The sequence below is a fragment of the Nelusetta ayraudi genome, unplaced genomic scaffold (genome assembly GCF_046127955.1).
Source record: "Nelusetta ayraudi isolate G7.1 ecotype Tasmania unplaced genomic scaffold, CSIRO-AGI_Nayr_v1 ptg000011l, whole genome shotgun sequence".
NCBI classification, from domain to species: Eukaryota; Metazoa; Chordata; class Actinopteri; order Tetraodontiformes; family Monacanthidae; genus Nelusetta; species Nelusetta ayraudi.
Genome location: NW_027466061.1, coordinates 17,481,646 through 17,499,559, shown reverse-complemented (window position 1 = coordinate 17,499,559; position 17,914 = coordinate 17,481,646). Strand labels below are relative to the sequence as shown.

General features: G+C 43.7%; 1 protein-coding gene across 2 annotated transcripts; it reads left to right on the top strand.

The window, feature by feature from the left end:
• Positions 1-365: 365 nt before the first annotated feature.
• klhl14 (kelch-like family member 14) lies at positions 366-17,144 on the top strand. 2 transcript variants are annotated; one of them, XM_076021536.1, is made up of 9 exons: positions 366-693; positions 1,618-2,518; positions 4,169-4,290; positions 10,120-10,209; positions 11,126-11,204; positions 11,986-12,176; positions 13,081-13,239; positions 14,659-14,816; positions 15,662-17,144. In XM_076021536.1, exons 2-9 carry the CDS (start codon positions 1,641-1,643, stop codon positions 15,800-15,802), a joined length of 1,818 nt encoding a protein of 605 aa, XP_075877651.1. In that variant the 5' UTR covers positions 366-693; positions 1,618-1,640; the 3' UTR covers positions 15,803-17,144. The 2 variants fall into 2 exon arrangements, with proteins under 2 accessions (XP_075877651.1, XP_075877650.1); XM_076021535.1 differs by lacking the exon at positions 366-693 and adding an exon at positions 734-1,192.
• The last annotated feature ends 770 nt before the right edge of the window (positions 17,145-17,914 follow it).

The following is a 17,914-nucleotide window of genomic DNA, read 5'->3' as shown; positions in this document are numbered from 1 at the left end:
CTCAGCAGCAAAGTCGTCGGGCTGTGAAGGCAGAGAGAAATTGACTAATTAGCAATGCGCACTAAAACTTGACGGTTCCCTCCATAACAGCGAGGGGAAGAAAGACTCGCTTTTCTCCCCCCTTTTTTTTTCCTCTCCCCTTTTCTTCCATAGATGTTTGAAATCGCAGTCATTTACGGTCGACAGTTTTTACAATAGCCTTGAGCCATAATTTTGCGAGTCTCTCCAGCATCCATACCCCTGCATGGTCTCTCTCCACCGGCCATGCACGACCGTTTCTCTCCCCAACCGTGGATTTCCTATTACTCTCGTTACGACTCACTGAGCCCCAGGCCCAAGGATAATGATGTGTTGTTTCTTGGTAGCATAATTTGTCACACGTATATTTCTTCTTCTTCTTCTTCTCTTGCAGAAAGCACCAGCTCCCCTCTCACACACACTCGCACACTTTCTTGTTAATTCCGAGGAACAAATGATCAACGTCAACAAATAAGGCGAAAATAGTGACTTTAGGAGTTGGAATCAATGGTTATTCGGAGGCGGCGTCGAGCGCACACTTTACGCGAAGGGGAATTTCCTTAAGGAGGAACAAAAAGGGGGAAATATTCAAGTGTGATTATTTGTTATTATTATTTTTTTTGCGGGGGGGACCCGAGACTTTTTTGTTTACCTCGCCAAGAGCTTTGAAGTCAGGTAAGTTTGCCTCCTTCTTCTTCAGGCGAGCTCGCTCACATCATGTGGTTGGTGTGACAGCCGCCTTTTCCCCGCACGCTCGTGTCCACTTTGCACGCCTCACGCATGCTGAAATTGCCTTTTGTCTCGAGTGCGCGAGGAACATTAAGGGCGTGCGAGTCGGGTCCAACTTTTCCAAGCAGCCGCATTTTCGGCGGCTGCTTCCCGGTGCTGCTGTGAGTCCGGCGGGCGGAGGAGCGAGCAACGCGCCCGGCGCGGCAGTGGCAGCAGCGGCACCACCAGCAGCACCAGCAGCACCAGCAGCGGCGGCAGCAGCTCCGAGGCAAACTAATCGCTTTTGTACGACTCCGTAAATCTGCGCGGGCTCTTTTAATGTCCTCATCGTGGGGCTGTGCAGCGAAATAGCACCAAGTGTCAGCGGAATGCCGCATGTCCTCCGTCCACCGTGGCGGATGTCTCCTCTCCCGATCGGGCAACTTCAGCCGCGTTACCGCGGGGGGTAAGAGCTGCAGCATCTCCCTACCGGGTCTTTTTTTTTCTCTCCCCCTGTTTCTTTGACAGCACCCTTAAAAAACAAAAACAAAAAAACAAAAAATGCCACTCAGCCGTAATTTCAATCTCTTGAGTGAACGCGTGGGAACTAGTGCAGCGGGCTGGTTTGCGGCTCAAAGTTGACCGCCGTGGTGGATGCAGATCGCGGGCGTCGCGGCGGTCACCCGCCGCTGGATGGAGGAGAGCTCTGCACTGTGACTAGTTGGAGAAATCGTCTTTTTTCCCCCCCTTCTCCACCTCTTGTCCTAATAGTTGAGTGATAGCATCTGTAGGCCAGGCGTGTGAGTGTATGTTGCCCCTACGTGCTTTGTGCTGTGCTAAATAAATGACCTGAGGTGAATGGCTTTTTCACATGCTTTATTTGTCGCCCAGGTGGCGTGCACATTCGGGAAGTCATGTCCAGATCAGGCGATAGAACATCCACCTTTGACCCAACGCACAGCGACACCCTGCTGCACGGGCTCAACCTCTTGTGGAGGAAACAGCTGTTCTGCGATGTGACTCTCACTGCCCAGGGACAGCAGTTCCACTGCCACAGAGCCGTGCTCGCCTCCTGCTCGCAGTATTTCAGGTCGCTCTTCTCTTCCCACAACGTGATCAACAACGAGGGCAGCAAAGGGGACCAGGGCAGCAGCGGGACCCCCTCATCCTCTCCCGATGACAAGCTGGTGACCCCTAGCGCCAGGCCCATTAATAACCTGGTGCTCCAGGGCTGCTCCTCGGTGGGACTACGATTAGTGCTGGAGTACCTGTACACTGCCAACGTGACTCTCTCCCTGGACACGGTGGAAGAGGTGCTCTCAGTCAGCAAGATCCTCAACATCCCCCAGATCACCAAGCTCAGCGTGCAGTTTCTCAACGACCAGATCTCCGTGCAGAACTACAAGCAGATCTGCAAGATCGCCGCGCTCCACGGCCTGGACGAGACCAAGAAGCTGGCCAACAAGTACCTGGTGGAGGACGTGCTGCTGCTGAACTTTGAGGAGATGTGCGCCATGCTAGATGCTCTGCCGCCCCCGGTGGAGTCAGAGCTGGCTCTTTTCCAAATGTCAGTCCTCTGGCTGGAGCATGACCGGGAGACTCGCATGCACTATGCTCCGGACCTTATGAAGAGGCTGCGCTTTGCCCTCATACCTGCCCCAGAGCTGGTGGAGAGGGTGCAGTCGGTTGACTTCATGAGGAGCGACCCCGTGTGCCAAAAGCTACTCCTGGATGCCATGAACTACCACCTCATGCCCTTCAGGCAGCACTGCCGGCAGACCACGGCCAGCAGGTGAGATCCAGTCAGACAGGCCAGGAGAAGACAGAGACACACACACACACACACACACACACACACACACACACACACACACACACACACACACACACAGCAATGAGCTGTATGAGAAAAGAAGGGAGGTGATTAAATGCCTCCCACTTGTTAAATTTGAACAAATTGCTGCTTGAGTATGTGCCCACTCACACAAGTGCTCGTCCCAGCGCCTGTGCTGTCCAGACCGTGTAGGTGGTCAGATTAAAGATGCCGGTTTGAGAAACTGATGATGAAAATTCAGGAACTTTTCAAGAAATGGTGTATAGATATTTTGTCCTAGTCAATGAAAACAAATTTACCTTGTGTTTTGGTGTGGGAGCTTGGTTGGGTTGGTGGAGTTGGGGGGTGTAATTGCTTTGTAATGCAGCAAAGGGAAGGCTTTCGGTGTGCAGCAGCTTTCACGGATGCAATTTGAACTGCTGTAATCCACAATGAATTGGTAATTACATGACAATTTTGGGTTTGGTACAGGAATGGAAGTAGAGCTGCTGAAGTAAAACAAAAAAAAAAAAAGAATGAGGAAAGAAAGAAAGCACGTCTTAATTAAGTTATTTCATTATGCAATGTGTGTCGGTAAGAATATCAGCACCTATCAGCTGTTTGGCTCAGACACTTGTCTCACTTACTCAGACACATGCAGCGCTGTGTTTGCCCTGTCTATACTTCACAGGGATGGCTAGTCCACAGATATCGTCAGTAGGTTGACCTGTGGCTCTGGAAGCTGCCAGGGCTTGAAGATGATTCCACTCTGGGACAGAAATGACTGTGATTAGATCAGTTTCTACTGGAGTCCATTGCAGGATTGTCCCAATAACATTTCTATTTGTATGTACAGACCTAAATGAGCAAAGAATCAGGAATTCTCATAATTACTTTCACATGCCACTGTTACTGTCTCCTCTCAATTAATCACCATTATCTATGTCCAGGAGCTCATTTTCATATGAATAACCCCAAAACACTTTGGAGCGGGCCAGTAGCGGGGTGAACGGAACGAGGCAATGCTGATTTTGTCAAGCATGAAAAAGCAAAAACTGGGAGGGTGGAAAGGTGTATGGCGCCGTAAATAAAGGCCAGCCACGCTCAGTATTTTACTGCATATTATGATTAATTGTTTAAATCGTTGGTTGCAAATTTTTGCTGCCGTATGACGCTTCATTAATGTACAGTAAAGAGTGGAGCATTTCTTTTTTGGGAGTGGGGGTTGTGGCTTCTAAACAGCCACAGATGTCTCACGGCTGTCGTAGGGATGTCACATGAATCACTGCAGCCAATGAAACATTACATTGTCAGATTAGACTCGTGTGCTAATTGCTACAATATCTTGCAATAACAATTCAATGCCACGTTGAAAACCCAAGCAAACTATTAGGATTTTCTGTATTTCTCATCAGTAATTTCTTTCCTTTTGCATCAAGAAGCAGCTTCGCACTTGGCGATTTCTCTGTTCATCCCATTCAAATTAAATTCTAATTTGTAATTATTGCAATTGAAGAAGTAAAGGTGTCAGGGTTGTTGTGCTTTTTGCCCTTTGGGTGCTTTTTATTTCACCTTTTTATTCCTGGATTTTTTTTTTTTTCTTACAAACTTACACCTTTGTTGCCACAGAATCCGCTCCAACAAGAAGATGTTGTTACTGGTGGGTGGTCTGCCTCCTGGACCTGATCGTCTCCCCAGCAATTTGGTCCAGTACTATGACGATGAAAAAAAGACATGGAAGATCCTCACGAGTGAGTAGCAGAGTGATTCCTTTCTTCCTTCCCTTCTTTCTTTCTTTTTTTTTTAAACCCGAGGCATCGTGCGTTAGTAGCTTTTATGATGACAGGAAGTTGTTCCTATGGATGACTTTAACACAGGTTAATTTCCGCATAAATGAGGGGAAGGAGTTCCCTAAATCCTTTAGGTAATAATGCATCACTATCGCTTTTAATATAAGTTTTTAATCAGAGCGTGACTTCACAGCGCGGTGGAGCTTCATGCCCGGTTTCTCTTGTTTTTTGCTGAAATATGCTGGCAGGATGCGTGATGAGGCTTACTTGGATCTAATCGGCTGTTGTGGCAGAGCTAGAACAGTAACAAACGCTGCCGTTTCCATGCACGCAGCTCTTTGCAATTCACTGGCATTGATCAATGCGTGGGATTGAAATATTACAGGTTTATTAGCATGAAAGTAGCCCCTTGACCTATAAGTGAAACACTCAAGAGATGGATGAGGATTAGTGAACCACAGTGGCTGGTAATGTTGATGGAAACAGGACAGAGTCTATATGTTATTTTCGTTGACTAAATTGCAAGCATACATTTTCTAGGTATGTATCTTATACTCTCTGAAGAATGTACATGGTGCAATGATGCAGTTTATGATATTGATCTCACGAGGTCTAATTGGAGCAGAGATGTATTCATTTATCTAAGATATACGGAAAAAACAAACACTCCACTGAATCATATTTGACGTGCTAATTTACAAAAAGCATTCCAGCGGGACTCACCTCTGCAGAGATGTCTCTTTGCTCTCTGTCTTCCCTGACCTTTTGAGGTTCACTACTATATTATTGCCATGTTGCAAAGGTCAAAAAAGAACTAATGGGAGGCCATATTTGTTCTTTGCATCATCAACACCAGACATATTGAGCTTTTGTCCTTTTGTGCAGAGAGACATGTCAGCGCTGTCTCTTCATTTGTACACATAATAGCAGGCCCCTGTTTTCTGTCTCATTGCTAGTTTAGCAGTTTAGGACCTTGGGAAAATGTGAACTGTTTGGATGAGAATTGTTCAGGTTCAGACTGTGCACAAGGCTTTTGATGCTAATGTGGGACAAAGATAAGAAAACAAGTTTAAACACAGCGTTAGACAAGACAGTCTGAAGGTTTTTGGAGAGGTTCATCCTCTCAAAGGGAATTTGAACTTGCACCTTTGTTTCAAACACGCACTCAGCTGCCTCTTCATCAGGTACATCTTACTAGCACTGGGTACCTAATAATAAAGTCGGTGAGTGTGTTTGTATACACGTGTTCAGAGATGCCATTCTGCAGAACTTGGTGGTAACCTGTGGTTATTTGACTTCCTGTTGCCTTTGTATAATCCCCAACCAGGATGTCCATTCTGACCTCTGACCCCTGACATTAAACAGACACCCACAAGGTATTATCTCTTTTTTAGACCTTTCTAAACCCTGTAGATGGTTGTGTTGTGATGAGAATCCCAGCAGATCAGCAGTGGAACAGTCATTGTCATCTGGCACCAGCAAACATGTTCACCACATTCAAAGTCCCTTCAATCTCTTTTCTTCCCCCATTCTAATGCTGGCTTCACCTCATCAATATGGCGATATGCACTGAGTTGTTGCTATGTGATTGGCTGACTAGCTATTTTTTATTAAGAATTCTCAGCTAGCCGGTCAAATCTGTTCTTCCTGCATTAATTATTTGCATGGGGAAAAGGCCTCTAGTGTGTTAGAACTTTCATGGCAGTTTATTTTATTTTTTCTCGTCTGGCATCTCTAATGTTGTGTCTTACGGCTGAACCCACTGAGAGTTCTAATATTTCCAGAAAGTTTCAGAGAAGCTTGTGTGCAGTGCGTGCTTTTTGGCAGGAATTTATTTTTAAGCGCATATCTTTCAGACAACCACCGAGGAAACCCACTGGTGTTGTTTGGCCATTTTCTCATTACTTCACTCTCATGGGTATGAAAACTGCCATAAGCAAAAGGTCAACAGGGATTTCCATCAGTCAAAGCTAAAAAAGTTAACACTGAAATGGTCCGTGACCAAGTGGAAGGACAAAAACTGCAAAATCATCCCCTTAACACATCGGTGACCATCTGATGTAGCCTCGGCACAATGGCTGTGGAATAGTAGATTATTAACATTCAATCACAACTTTCCAATGAGGCGAAACCTGAGAGGGACAGCCTTTGATTAAGACATTCATCAACACAATTTGGGATGAATCTGATCATCTGAGCTGGTGGCGTTGGGTGTGTACCCGCTGCCCGCTGATTCCAGTGCAAAGTTTGCCATCTAGTGTACCCACAGCAGCGTGGACGGACACACCAGACAAAGGAGGGCGCAGGGCTCGCCTCCTCTTCCCCTTTCCCTCCTCCTCCTTCGTTTCCTCCTGCTCTTCCTCCCCCAGTAAACCAACCTGATATTAAAATCTCCCAATCGCAAATGGGCTTCGTCTACGCAGCGTGACTTAGAACAAAGGAATTCATCTCAGCGGGGGTGCAGCTCTAATGGTGTGAAAGCACGACAGAGCTCCGGCAGCAGTGGTGCATTAGCTGTGGAGGCAGTCAAGCAGCCCCGGCCGTGCCTCTATGCGGAGGTTTCTGACTCCCTCTAGTGAGCCCTGGAGCTCACTGTAGATGGAAGCGATGGCGTCCCTCTAGCAGAGGACATGCTCACTCTGTTCTCCTATGGCTCCTCACTCCACTGGGCATGTATGGACAATTCTGGAGAGGTGGCAGATAAGAGGAGTGCTTATATACTCTTGTTAAGGCGATACATAAAGGCAATGCAAGGAAAATATTATGTACATTCTTGTCACTAACTGTGACAGTCAAAGTGATCTTTAGGAGAAGAGAGCAGGCATGTATTTATTTATTTATTTTTTTTTTTACATTTATATTTAACCTTGTCCATCTGACTATTTGAAAGGTTAATGGCAAATTTCAAAACACATGGAAAGTAATTCAGTCTTTTTTTTCCCCAAGGCTTTTACTTTGTAAAGAAGAGGTGAACACATTGCTGCTCCCCACTGCAGCATACTGGGCACGTTAGCACATCCACCAGTGTACTATCATTGTCCTCTCTCATTGCAGGTTAATCAAGACATCATCTCATCAGTCACTGTAGTCAGCCATGGTGATTCGCTTCTACAGTAGTGACCTAGACTCGTCAGGGCAATAGCATTTGGAAGCAATCAGGAGTTTCTTTCCTATCATGTGTCTTTTTTTTAATCTTCCTGTCTTTACCTTTGACTGCTGTTTATAGTGGAAAATTTGTGTGTTTGCACAGCTTCACAAACATCGGTCTGTTAGGACATTATTGGGTTTTCAGTCCCCCCGCAACAAGACAAGAATTTGGTTTGCACACACATACAGAAGTCTACAGTTGGCTGCAGTCATGTGCAATGCCTATTTCAAACAGAAGCCCTGACTTCTTTTCATATGGTTGAAATATCTCTTAAATAACCCGAGTCCAGACCTGGTAGCTTGGTATAGTCCCTACAGTCTTTATTATTTATCAGAATTATTTCTGGAACGACTGCTTCCTCCTACCTCAGGAGTTTGGCTCCAAGAATTCAAAATAAAAGCAGCAAAGTACAAGTACCGCTGTTATTTGTACCGTATAGACATGTTATTATGAAAAGTGTGTGGAGTCACTATCCTGTGCCATCGCCTTTCATCATTGAAAGGAACCTACAGTGATATACTCCAACAGCCCTCGTCATGCTATAATCTGTGACATACTATGAAGGAGTAATCTTCTCTTCACATGTGTGCAAGACAATTTTTCCCCTCCCACAATGAATTGAAGTCTCGAGACAACAAATAAAGAGCCGCCCATCCGTGTCCTATATACCGCTGACTGGATGATAATGTAAATAGTATGTAAAGGAATTTGGCAGTCATATGGCACTCATCCTTGAGGTGCGCTGGAGGCAGGCAACCTAATCCTCTCATTCGAGATAACGCCGTGTTTAGCCTGTGTAGTACTAGTTCCTACCTGGAGACTTCCCTCCCGTGGAGGACTGCCACACATCAGCCCGTTGGAGTGAGATCGCAGAGAGAGGCCAATTGGAAAGAAATGAGATTCAAGGCTGTCTAATTTTGCAGCAACTGTGATCCATCAGCCATTGGAGGGGTGACAGTGGAAATGACTGATGGAGACAGACAGGTGGGCTTTAACATTTCACTGATTTGTGCTCAAAAGCACCAGGCCCGAGATTTATTGAGTGAGCACGATGATGTTCATTATGACTGTCACCTAAGACCATTTCTCTACATCTCAATGGGGTCACTTTAGCAAAAGAAGACGGAGGATGAAGGAAGGGAGGGAACCCCCCCCAACCCCCCCACCCCCTCCAAAAAGCATTTCGGCTCCAGCCCGTAGCCATGCTAGCACCCAATGCTAAATTGAAGCTAAACCACACTAAAAAATCAGTTTGGCTGGATTTAAAATAATATTCAGGTTATTTATTATCATCTACCTGTTCAAACTTTTACTTGTATTGTTCATGTTAAACCTAAACATGCATAGTGGTAGAAATTTGGATGTGCCAACAAATAATGTGAAACACACAGAGAGATTTATTTCAGATTTTGTTTAATATAAGGTTCTGGTACTTCTCCATTTTTACACAGCATAATGTCGCCTTTTCATGCAAAGTGATGCATCAGCTTAGAGACACCATGTATTAACACTATATCACCCCAGTTCATAATAAACACGCTTATTGACAAAAGCGAAAAAATGCATTTCACTGTGAACACTGTGTGACATCAGTTGGTCAGTTGGTCAGTTGGTCCCCTGGCAATTCTCAACCCAAATTTTGTCGGAATGAACGTAATTGCAACGACCTTGGTGCAGAACAGGAATCAAATGCATTATAGTGAGTTTAGCAATAAATATGTTTATTTAAAGAAAATTGCTTTTTAAGAGGATGCAACAAAGCAACATTAAAAAGCTCACATGGAGGAAACTTTCGCACAATTTTTCATAGAGGGAAACTCGTCTTGCTCTGTCTCTGGAGAGACAGAACAAGAAGAACTCATACAGGTCAAATGAAAGAGGTGCAGAAAATCCGGGTCGGAGAGACTAAACACTTGTGCACACAAGGGTGACTCAGTGTGAGGGGAAGAAGGAAAGGAACATGAAAGCAAGTAACAAGAACAACAGTGACATGACAAAATGTGACCGATCTCAACAACTTTTGTCTCTCTTTGTGAGGTTTTATAGAACTAGTGGTAAATCATCAATATCTTTGAAATAAAGGGCTAACGAATAAAAGGCACCATTATTTTTAAATGACATTGCACTGAGGGACTCTGTTGAGGTCATATATTAGAAATAGGGAGTAAAGCAACTGCTGAGATTTACCAGAAACCAAAAAAGAATTCTGGGACTAGTGCATTTATACACAGCGATTTAAATGAGTTTGATTATTTAGTCCCGTCATGCTAAAAGGAGCCACCAGGATGCGTTTGGGTTTTCCGGTTTTCTAATACATCCTCAAGTTTGATTCTGTTTGACCTGCAGTTTCCCGAGTGATCTGCCAACTCAGGCTTCAGGTTTGATGATTGTAGTGTAAGGTGTTTTTCAGAAAGCAAACTCAGTATGTGAGATTTAGTAACATCTTGAGGTTAAAAAACATATTGAAAAAAGTATTAAGTGAGAAGCTTACACCAGGTTAGCACTGCCTTCAAACGACTTGGAAAACCAAAAATCGAAACGAGAGCTCAGTTATCAGCTCACCTGGGTTGTATCATATTCCTGTCTCCTTTGCATGCTATATCTCTCAGTGACTGACACCTCTGCTCTCATGTTTCATACAGTAATGCCTTACAACAGCGCCCATCATTGTGTGGTTGAGGTGGAGAACTTTCTTCTTCTCTTGGGTGGAGAGGACCAGTGGAACCCCAATGGTACACAAATCTCCCTCTCTCTCTGTCTGTCTGTCTGTCTGTCTGTCTGTCTCTCTCTCTCCTTCTTTCTCTCTCCCTCCCTCTCTCTCTGCCTGTCTGTCTGTCTGTCTGTCTGTCTCTCTCTCTCTCTCTCTGTCTCTCTCTCTCTCTCTCTCTCTCTCTCCTTCTTTCTCTCTCCCTCCCTCTCTCTCTGCCTGTCTGTCTGTCTGTCTGTCTCTCTCTCTCTCTCTCCTTCTTTCTCCCTCCCTCCCTCTCTCTCTGTCTGTCTGTCAGTCTGTCTGTCTGTCTGTCTGTCTGTCTCTCTCTCTCTCTCTCTCTCTCCTTCTTTCTCTCTCCCGCTCTCTCTCTCTGTCTTTCTTTCTCTCTGTCTCTCTCTCTCTCTTTCTCTCTGTCTCTCTCTCTCTCTCTCACACACACACACGGTGCCATGACATTAAGCAAACTTTACAGCTGCTACACTGATACAGAGCTGCGAGCCACCTTCGCTGGAGGTTCAAACCCCTCAATGCTAATGCGATATGTGGCCCTGTTGCCAGTTCAGACTGGAGTGGACAAACAACACTCCAGTCTGCACTCGTCAATAATTGGCAGGGAAAAAAATAACTGATAATAACACTGAACTGTTTGTTGTATATGTGCTAAGAGTGGCTTTTGTTAAGCGGCAGTAATACATAGGCAGTGGAAGAAACAAAGGCTGTAAAATCTGATAAATTATTTTGTGTAAATACAAACAAGATGCACAGCATCTTGCATGATACATGTTGGCATTGCTGAAATAATACTAGATATTAAGAGCTAGCTGGACTAGCTGAATGGTATTGTGTGTGGACAGGGACTGTTAAGTCGGTACAACGTCACAAGGACTCACTCTGAATCTCTTTGGGTCATTGCTCTCTGTGTTTTCTTTTTCCCCCAGGAAAGCACAGCACTCATTTTGTAAGTCGCTATGATCCCAGATTCAACAGCTGGATACAGTTGCCCCCCATGCAGGAGAGGTAAGTCTGGATTTTAGATTTGACATGTTAATCAGATTCATAAAGCACCTTGTGATGCAGCAGCTCAGGGCTTAGAGTGGCCATTATTATTATTATTATTAGTAGTAGTAGTATTATTGTCATTGTTATTATTATTTGTATTATTATTATTATTATTATTATTATTATTATTATTATTATTATTATTATTATTATTATTATTATTATGGACTGAGCCAAAGCGACGACTGGCTCTAGAATTTACTCTCGCGCCACCAAGAAACACTAAAATGGCCATTGTGGCCAGAAGGATTGTTGTCAAGAGATCAAGCAAAAAATGAATGATTTGTCTCTTAAAATCTCTGACAAATCAAACACTGATGCATATCGCTGAAGTTGTTCTATGTGATTGGCTGATTAGTTATTTGTGTTAACAAACACTTGAACATTTTATCTAATGAAGTGACAGCTAAGTAAGAAAGATTTTTTTTTAATCACAGAAATTGATCTATGGTTTACTCTCTATCAGTGCAAGAATATAGGTGATGAGATTGTCTTTCACAAAAAAATGTTATTGCGTTGGATATTTAAAATGTTAAAGTGGCACAAACAGGCACCTTGCGTCAGTCCAGTCGCAGGTAAACGAGCGCTCTGGCACTAGTGAGCATTAACAGTAGAACCTTGGCCGTTCATTCAGCACAAGTCCACGTCTTCCAGCGCGCACACAAAACGGCGGAACACTGTCATAAATCCTGTCACGGCTGTTTTAATGATGTTGTCTGGTTGACACCTCCCTTCTCAGGAGAGCCAGCTTCTTCGCCTGCTGCCTGGATAAGCACCTGTACGTGATCGGGGGCAGGAATGAGAGCGGCTACCTCTCCAGCGTGGAGTCCTACAACCTGGAGACTAATGAGTGGAACTATGTGTCGTCGCTGCCGCAGCCTCTGGCCGCCCATGCGGGAGCGGTGCACAACGGCAAGATCTACATATCAGGTCAGAAGGGATCCCGGCGCTCGCTGGGCGGGGGTTTAACGAAGCCTGACGAGGCAGCGTGCAGACAGCGGCGCCGAATGCGGAGAATCCTGTCGTTGTTTATCGCAGCGCACAGATCTGAGCAGAGGGCTTTAATCCAACGCGAGCCTCAAACCTTAAAATTGATTAAAATCAAGGCAAACAACTGTTGACAAACAGGAATTAGAATGTTTTTTTTGTGAGTTGACTCACACTGAGCCAACTTGATGAGATGCCACAGATACTCAGATTAAAGCAGTTATTCTTCCTCAATAAAAAGGAATCTGCAGTGTATGATCCCCCCCCCCAGTCTTTGTTTCTGTCAATATGTAAAAAAAACTTGAAATACAAGTAATATTTTGTTGGAGAAACAACTCAGCTCATTTTCATTTTTATTAGAAATTTGAACTAAAGATATCATAAAAATCCACTAAAGATTAAGTGAAATAAGATGAATTTGAATTCTTTAGCTCAACTTATGGGAACGGTTTGATGATAAACAAGTTCCCCAGTTAAGGAAGGCAGCAATGTCCCACGTGAAAATGTGTTTACACACCATGTCTGTCTACAGTGCAAGACAAATGTTATGCTTTGAGCAATGGCACATGGCCAGAAGTGATGACTGGTGCATTTAGGCGACACAAATATAGTTGAGAATATTAAAATTATTTTTGATCTTGATATTTAGGATCATTGTATATGAAAATCTACACAGAGAAAAATGAAGCAGTGTTGGATGGTCATTTGTGCTTCCCTTAAGCTTAGAGATAAAAACTGACAACTACTGACATCGTTTACTTTGAAAATAAAGAGTTTTTAGATCGAGTGATATAGTAGCGTGTGCGATATAGAACTAAAGCCGTGGCTGTGTGTCTGTGTGATGCAGGAGGAGTTCACAATGGAGAGTATGTTTCCTGGCTCTACTGTTACGACCCCATAATGGATGTGTGGGCTCGGAAGCAGGATATGAACACAAAGCGAGCCATTCACGCCCTCGCCGGGATGAACGACCGCCTGTACGCCATCGGTGGGAACCATTTGAAAGGTAAGCGCTTTTAGGAAGTGAAGAGAAAACGGGTCAACAACGTCTGTTTTTTTTTTTAAATATACAGAAGTGTTGCGAAAGAGACGCTGTCATTGTGAGGCAGAGACATTTTAAAGTACGCTCTGCGACCAACTGTCCCCGCTCTTTTTGCCACTTCATGGTACAAGGCTCAAAGTGGCAAATGAGAAAAAAATAAACCAGCATGTGTTTGAGTGACAAAACGAAATACATGCAAAGTCATGCATTTTACAGGACATCGGTCTTAGTCATCCTGACTTCACATTTTGCTGAGTGTAAAGCACAGGGACACTTTCAGGACTTTTATAGCCTCTGCGATATTTTAAATGTCACTTTATTGTTTTTGGCTGTGTTGATTCTTTAATGTTAATATGAATGTATTAATAATAACTATGTAGTCTGCTTAGCCAGAACAAAGTGTTTTTGGATGTTATGGTTTTTGATTGAATGAAACTGTATTGAACTGAACTGAATTCTTAAGCGCTTAATGTGTGTGAAATTATAGTATTACTTTAAATTTGACTCAGAATTCATTGCTCCCGTGGCCTCTACCAGTGACATGTGCATGCTTTAGTGAACAGCTCTGAAACAGCTCTGTGCCAGTGCCCTTTGTGACATCACACACCGGCACTGGCACATCACTGATACCTCTCTCAGGTCAGTGACGACACCTCGGCCTGGTCTCAGAAGCTTTTTACCAACATCAGTTTTCGCAGGAACCTGAAATCAAATGTTTTAGCTGGAGGCTGTAAACAGAGGGATACATATGACGTTCTCTGGTTTTCTGGATGTTTTCTAATGAGTGAGGCTCCTACACAGGTGTCCATAACAACAAAAAATATGTCATAAGTAATCATCATAAATAAGAAAAATTTAAAGAGTCCTCAGCACATTTATGTTCACGGTGAACATTTTGCAAACCCAAAACTCCTTCAGTTTTGATTTCAGCTCATGAAAACTTTGCACACTTTGCAAATATATGTCACTCCAACATGACAACCTGCTGGCCCTTTGACTGTAGTTGTAGTGTCTTGTGTAGCTGGCATCTTGAAAGTGAAATGAGCCGTCCTTCACATGAAGATATCTGCAGGAAAAAGGTGTTGCGTCAAAAATCACCCGACAATGTTCAGGTTATTTCATTCGACGTAGGCGCTTGTAAAAAACGACAAGTCGGGCATCAGAGACCCTGAAACAAGCGAGCGAAGAAAGCAAACATTCTTGGAAATGTCAATATTTCATTTACTTTCTGTCTCCAGTATTTACTTTCTTATGTGCCTGTGCCTGTAACTACAAGCATGTTATACACTGACGAACCATTATTTACACATCTCTCTCTCTCTCTCTCTCTCTCTCTCTCTCTCTCTCTCTCTCTCTCTCTCTCGCCCTCTTTATTTGTGAAAGGTTTTTCCCATCTGGATGTGATGCTGGTGGAGTGCTACGACCCCAAGGCCGACCAGTGGAACATCCTGCAGACACCCATCCTGGAGGGCCGCAGCGGACCGGGCTGCGCCGTCCTGGATGACAACATTGTCCTTGTGGGGGGCTACAGCTGGAGCATGGTACACTCACATACACTCCAAAGATGCACTTAGCTCTGAAAGACGTGATGCTTTCTACTTAGGTTATACCAAATTACCTCAACACTGTATTTTTATTAAACCGTGAGATATTTTGTAGAATAGTTTCTTCACACCGAAGCTAGTTTATTCAAATGTGTTGTCAAATTGTGGCGACAGAAACAAAGTATGTGAATACATCCCATTGGTAGAAAAGTGAGGGCTGTGTGCACAATGTAGGATTTTTGAAAAGTCATTAAAAAACAACAACAAAACAAAACAAAACCAAAAAAAACAACTGACTTTTAGCCTTTAAATGAGTTCCTGGGCCATTTTTCCCCCCAAGCACAGTTTGGATGTGTGTGTCTATATTCAGAGCAGCTGCAGCGCCGACAGACAAAGACCAGCTCGAGATCAGCTTCGGTTTCCTGTCACGTCTCTTGTTTATGTCGGTCGTGACTGAATTAAAAGGCGTGCACGCTGCTGGCACCGGTCACCCACCTGGCGCACATGATTTCCATCCGCACGACACTCAAGGTATTCATGGTATGTACTCTGCTGTCGCGTGGGCAGAGTAGGAAAAAGAAAAACACAGAAAAAAGAAAACATGTTTTGAGGTATAAATCTTTGATGGCTGAAGACTTCTTGCGTGTGTGAACTTCAGCCAAACATCGACTCAGTTTGTGCCCTTATGTCCGCGGAGGCGCCCACGACAAAAGCTGAAATCGATGTCGGAAACGAAAAAGAAAAATGAGGAGGGGGGGGGGGGGGCAGATGGTGCGGCCATATTAAGACGAGTAAAGAGCACGTTTTTCTCTTCTTTTTTCCCCCTCCGCTCTCTGCTGCAGGGCGCCTATAAGTCTTCGACCATCTGCTACAGCCCTGAGAAAGGCACGTGGACGGAGCTGGAGGGAGAGGTGGCTGAGCCTCTGGCCGGCCCAGCCTGCTCCACCGTCACACTGCCGGCCTGCCTGCCTTTCAACAAATGACAACTAATGGTGGGTGAGGGCAGGGAGGAGCGCGGCCAGTGGGTGGAGTAACATCCCTGAGGAAACCTCCCTCCCACCCTCACCCTATCTCTCTCTCTCTCTCTCTCTCTCTCTCTCTCTCTCTCTCACCCCCCGCCTCCCCTCATCCTCTCCCTGGTCTGACTTTATTTTGGGGTGGGTTGGTGGATGTGTATAAATTATTTTTTTACAGGTTCGACCGCAGCACTTTCGTTGTACCTTGCCGAGGTTTGAAAAAAGAAAAGAGAAAAAAAAAAAAACGGATTGTGTGATTCATGTATTTAAGTCCGTGTGTGTTCCGAGAAACGGTCAGCTTCATGTTGGATTTTTCATTTGATCTGGTAGTGACAGTGTTTTTTGGCTCCTCCTTGAATAGCACGCATACTGTTGAACTGAACTATAGCTTTCCCGTCCATCGTATCTTGTACTCGGTAGAGGTGATCGGTCTCACGTCGTCATGGCATTCAGTTAAACGAGGGCCGGGTGAGCCGACAAAAGTGTACAAAAGGCTCTCGGTGGCTCTCGCCTGTGGGGAGTCCTCACTCGTGTCTCTCTCTCTTCTCTCTGTCTATGAAAATGAGAACACGTCTGACATTTCCTTCTCTTCAGCCATGATTCAACAGACATGGTAATAAAAGCACATTGTAGTTAGACCTGCATGCAGGTATACATTACAGGGGTTCCGACATTGTAAAATAAACCACTGATCTTCCTGAGGATGTGTCCATAATCACCCAGCTATGATTTTTAAAATCTAATCCTGGTCTTTTGTTTTTCTTTTTATGCCCAGACCAAAGTTACGTTTCTGTGTAACTTGGTGAACAAAGACAAGAAAACCCAACAGAGGAAACTTGCAATAGTGGTACAATCAAATTATACGAGCTACCATACGCATTGATGTGTAGCATGTTTGGGTAAAAACACACACAAAGGACTTGTTTCAACGTGGGGCTATTTTGCATTGCCTCAATGGGATTTTAATCTTCTACACATGTGATAAACATAGAGTGGTCCTTAATGCACTAAAAGTGACAATTTTAAGAAATCAGCACTTTTAATTTGTTACGATGTAAATTTTACTGATGTGCTGTGTTTTAAAAAGAGTAATAACAATAGGAGCGTCATGAATTAATCAAAGTCCAGTCTAGGTGGAAACAGTTGACTCTAAATATTGATGCAGTACCTGTTGAATTCTGTATAGAAGAAAATTCTCAATATTGTTTCTGTACATAATCGCTTGCAGTGAAACATTTTTGTGCACACAACCTTGGATTTATTCTCAAATCCTGTTATGTCCTTTGCATTTTAGAATATGAAAATAAATTGACTTGATGATTAAAACTCTTCTCTCCGTTTTTTCGGAATCTCACTAACAAAAAAAAGACATACAGTCCCTCTGATATATTTCGGGTGGTAAGGAAAAACAAAAAACAAAAAGCAACATTGCATCTTTTTCAATTTTACCTTCTGTCTGTTCCATCTCAACGCCAACAGTTTTTTTTTTTCTTGTTTCCCCTGGATGTAATACTGAGAAACAAGCCAAAGAGGCTGAACCATTTCTTGGTTGAACTGTTCACCAATCAAGTAGGTGTGGTGCTTTTAATTCAAAGAGGTCATGACTCAAAGGTTTAAGACTTACATCTGTGTAACAACTCATGTGAAATATATATATATATATATATATATATATATATATATATATATATATATATATGTGTGTGTGTGTGTGTGTATGTATAGGCCCAGTACGTAACATTTAAAGGGATCTTTTGGCATTGATTAGAATTTAAAATACATGAATGTAGGATACACTATACATCACTAGACATCACTAAATTATCACATGTTGTCATGCATTTATAATAACCATTTGCATTCACATAAAAGGCAGGTTCACTTGTTAGGAGGGGGCTTTATTCTCCAAAGAAGTTTGTATAAGGAAGATGGGAGATCAAGTGAGGTGTGAGCAAAAAAGAAACTGCATTAACATTGTGAGCAATTTGCCGTCTTGCCCTCAGTTGTTACTAAATTTTACACATTGGGCTTTCAATCACAGGATGTGCAGCTTTACAACACAGCTAGAATTTGAAGCTC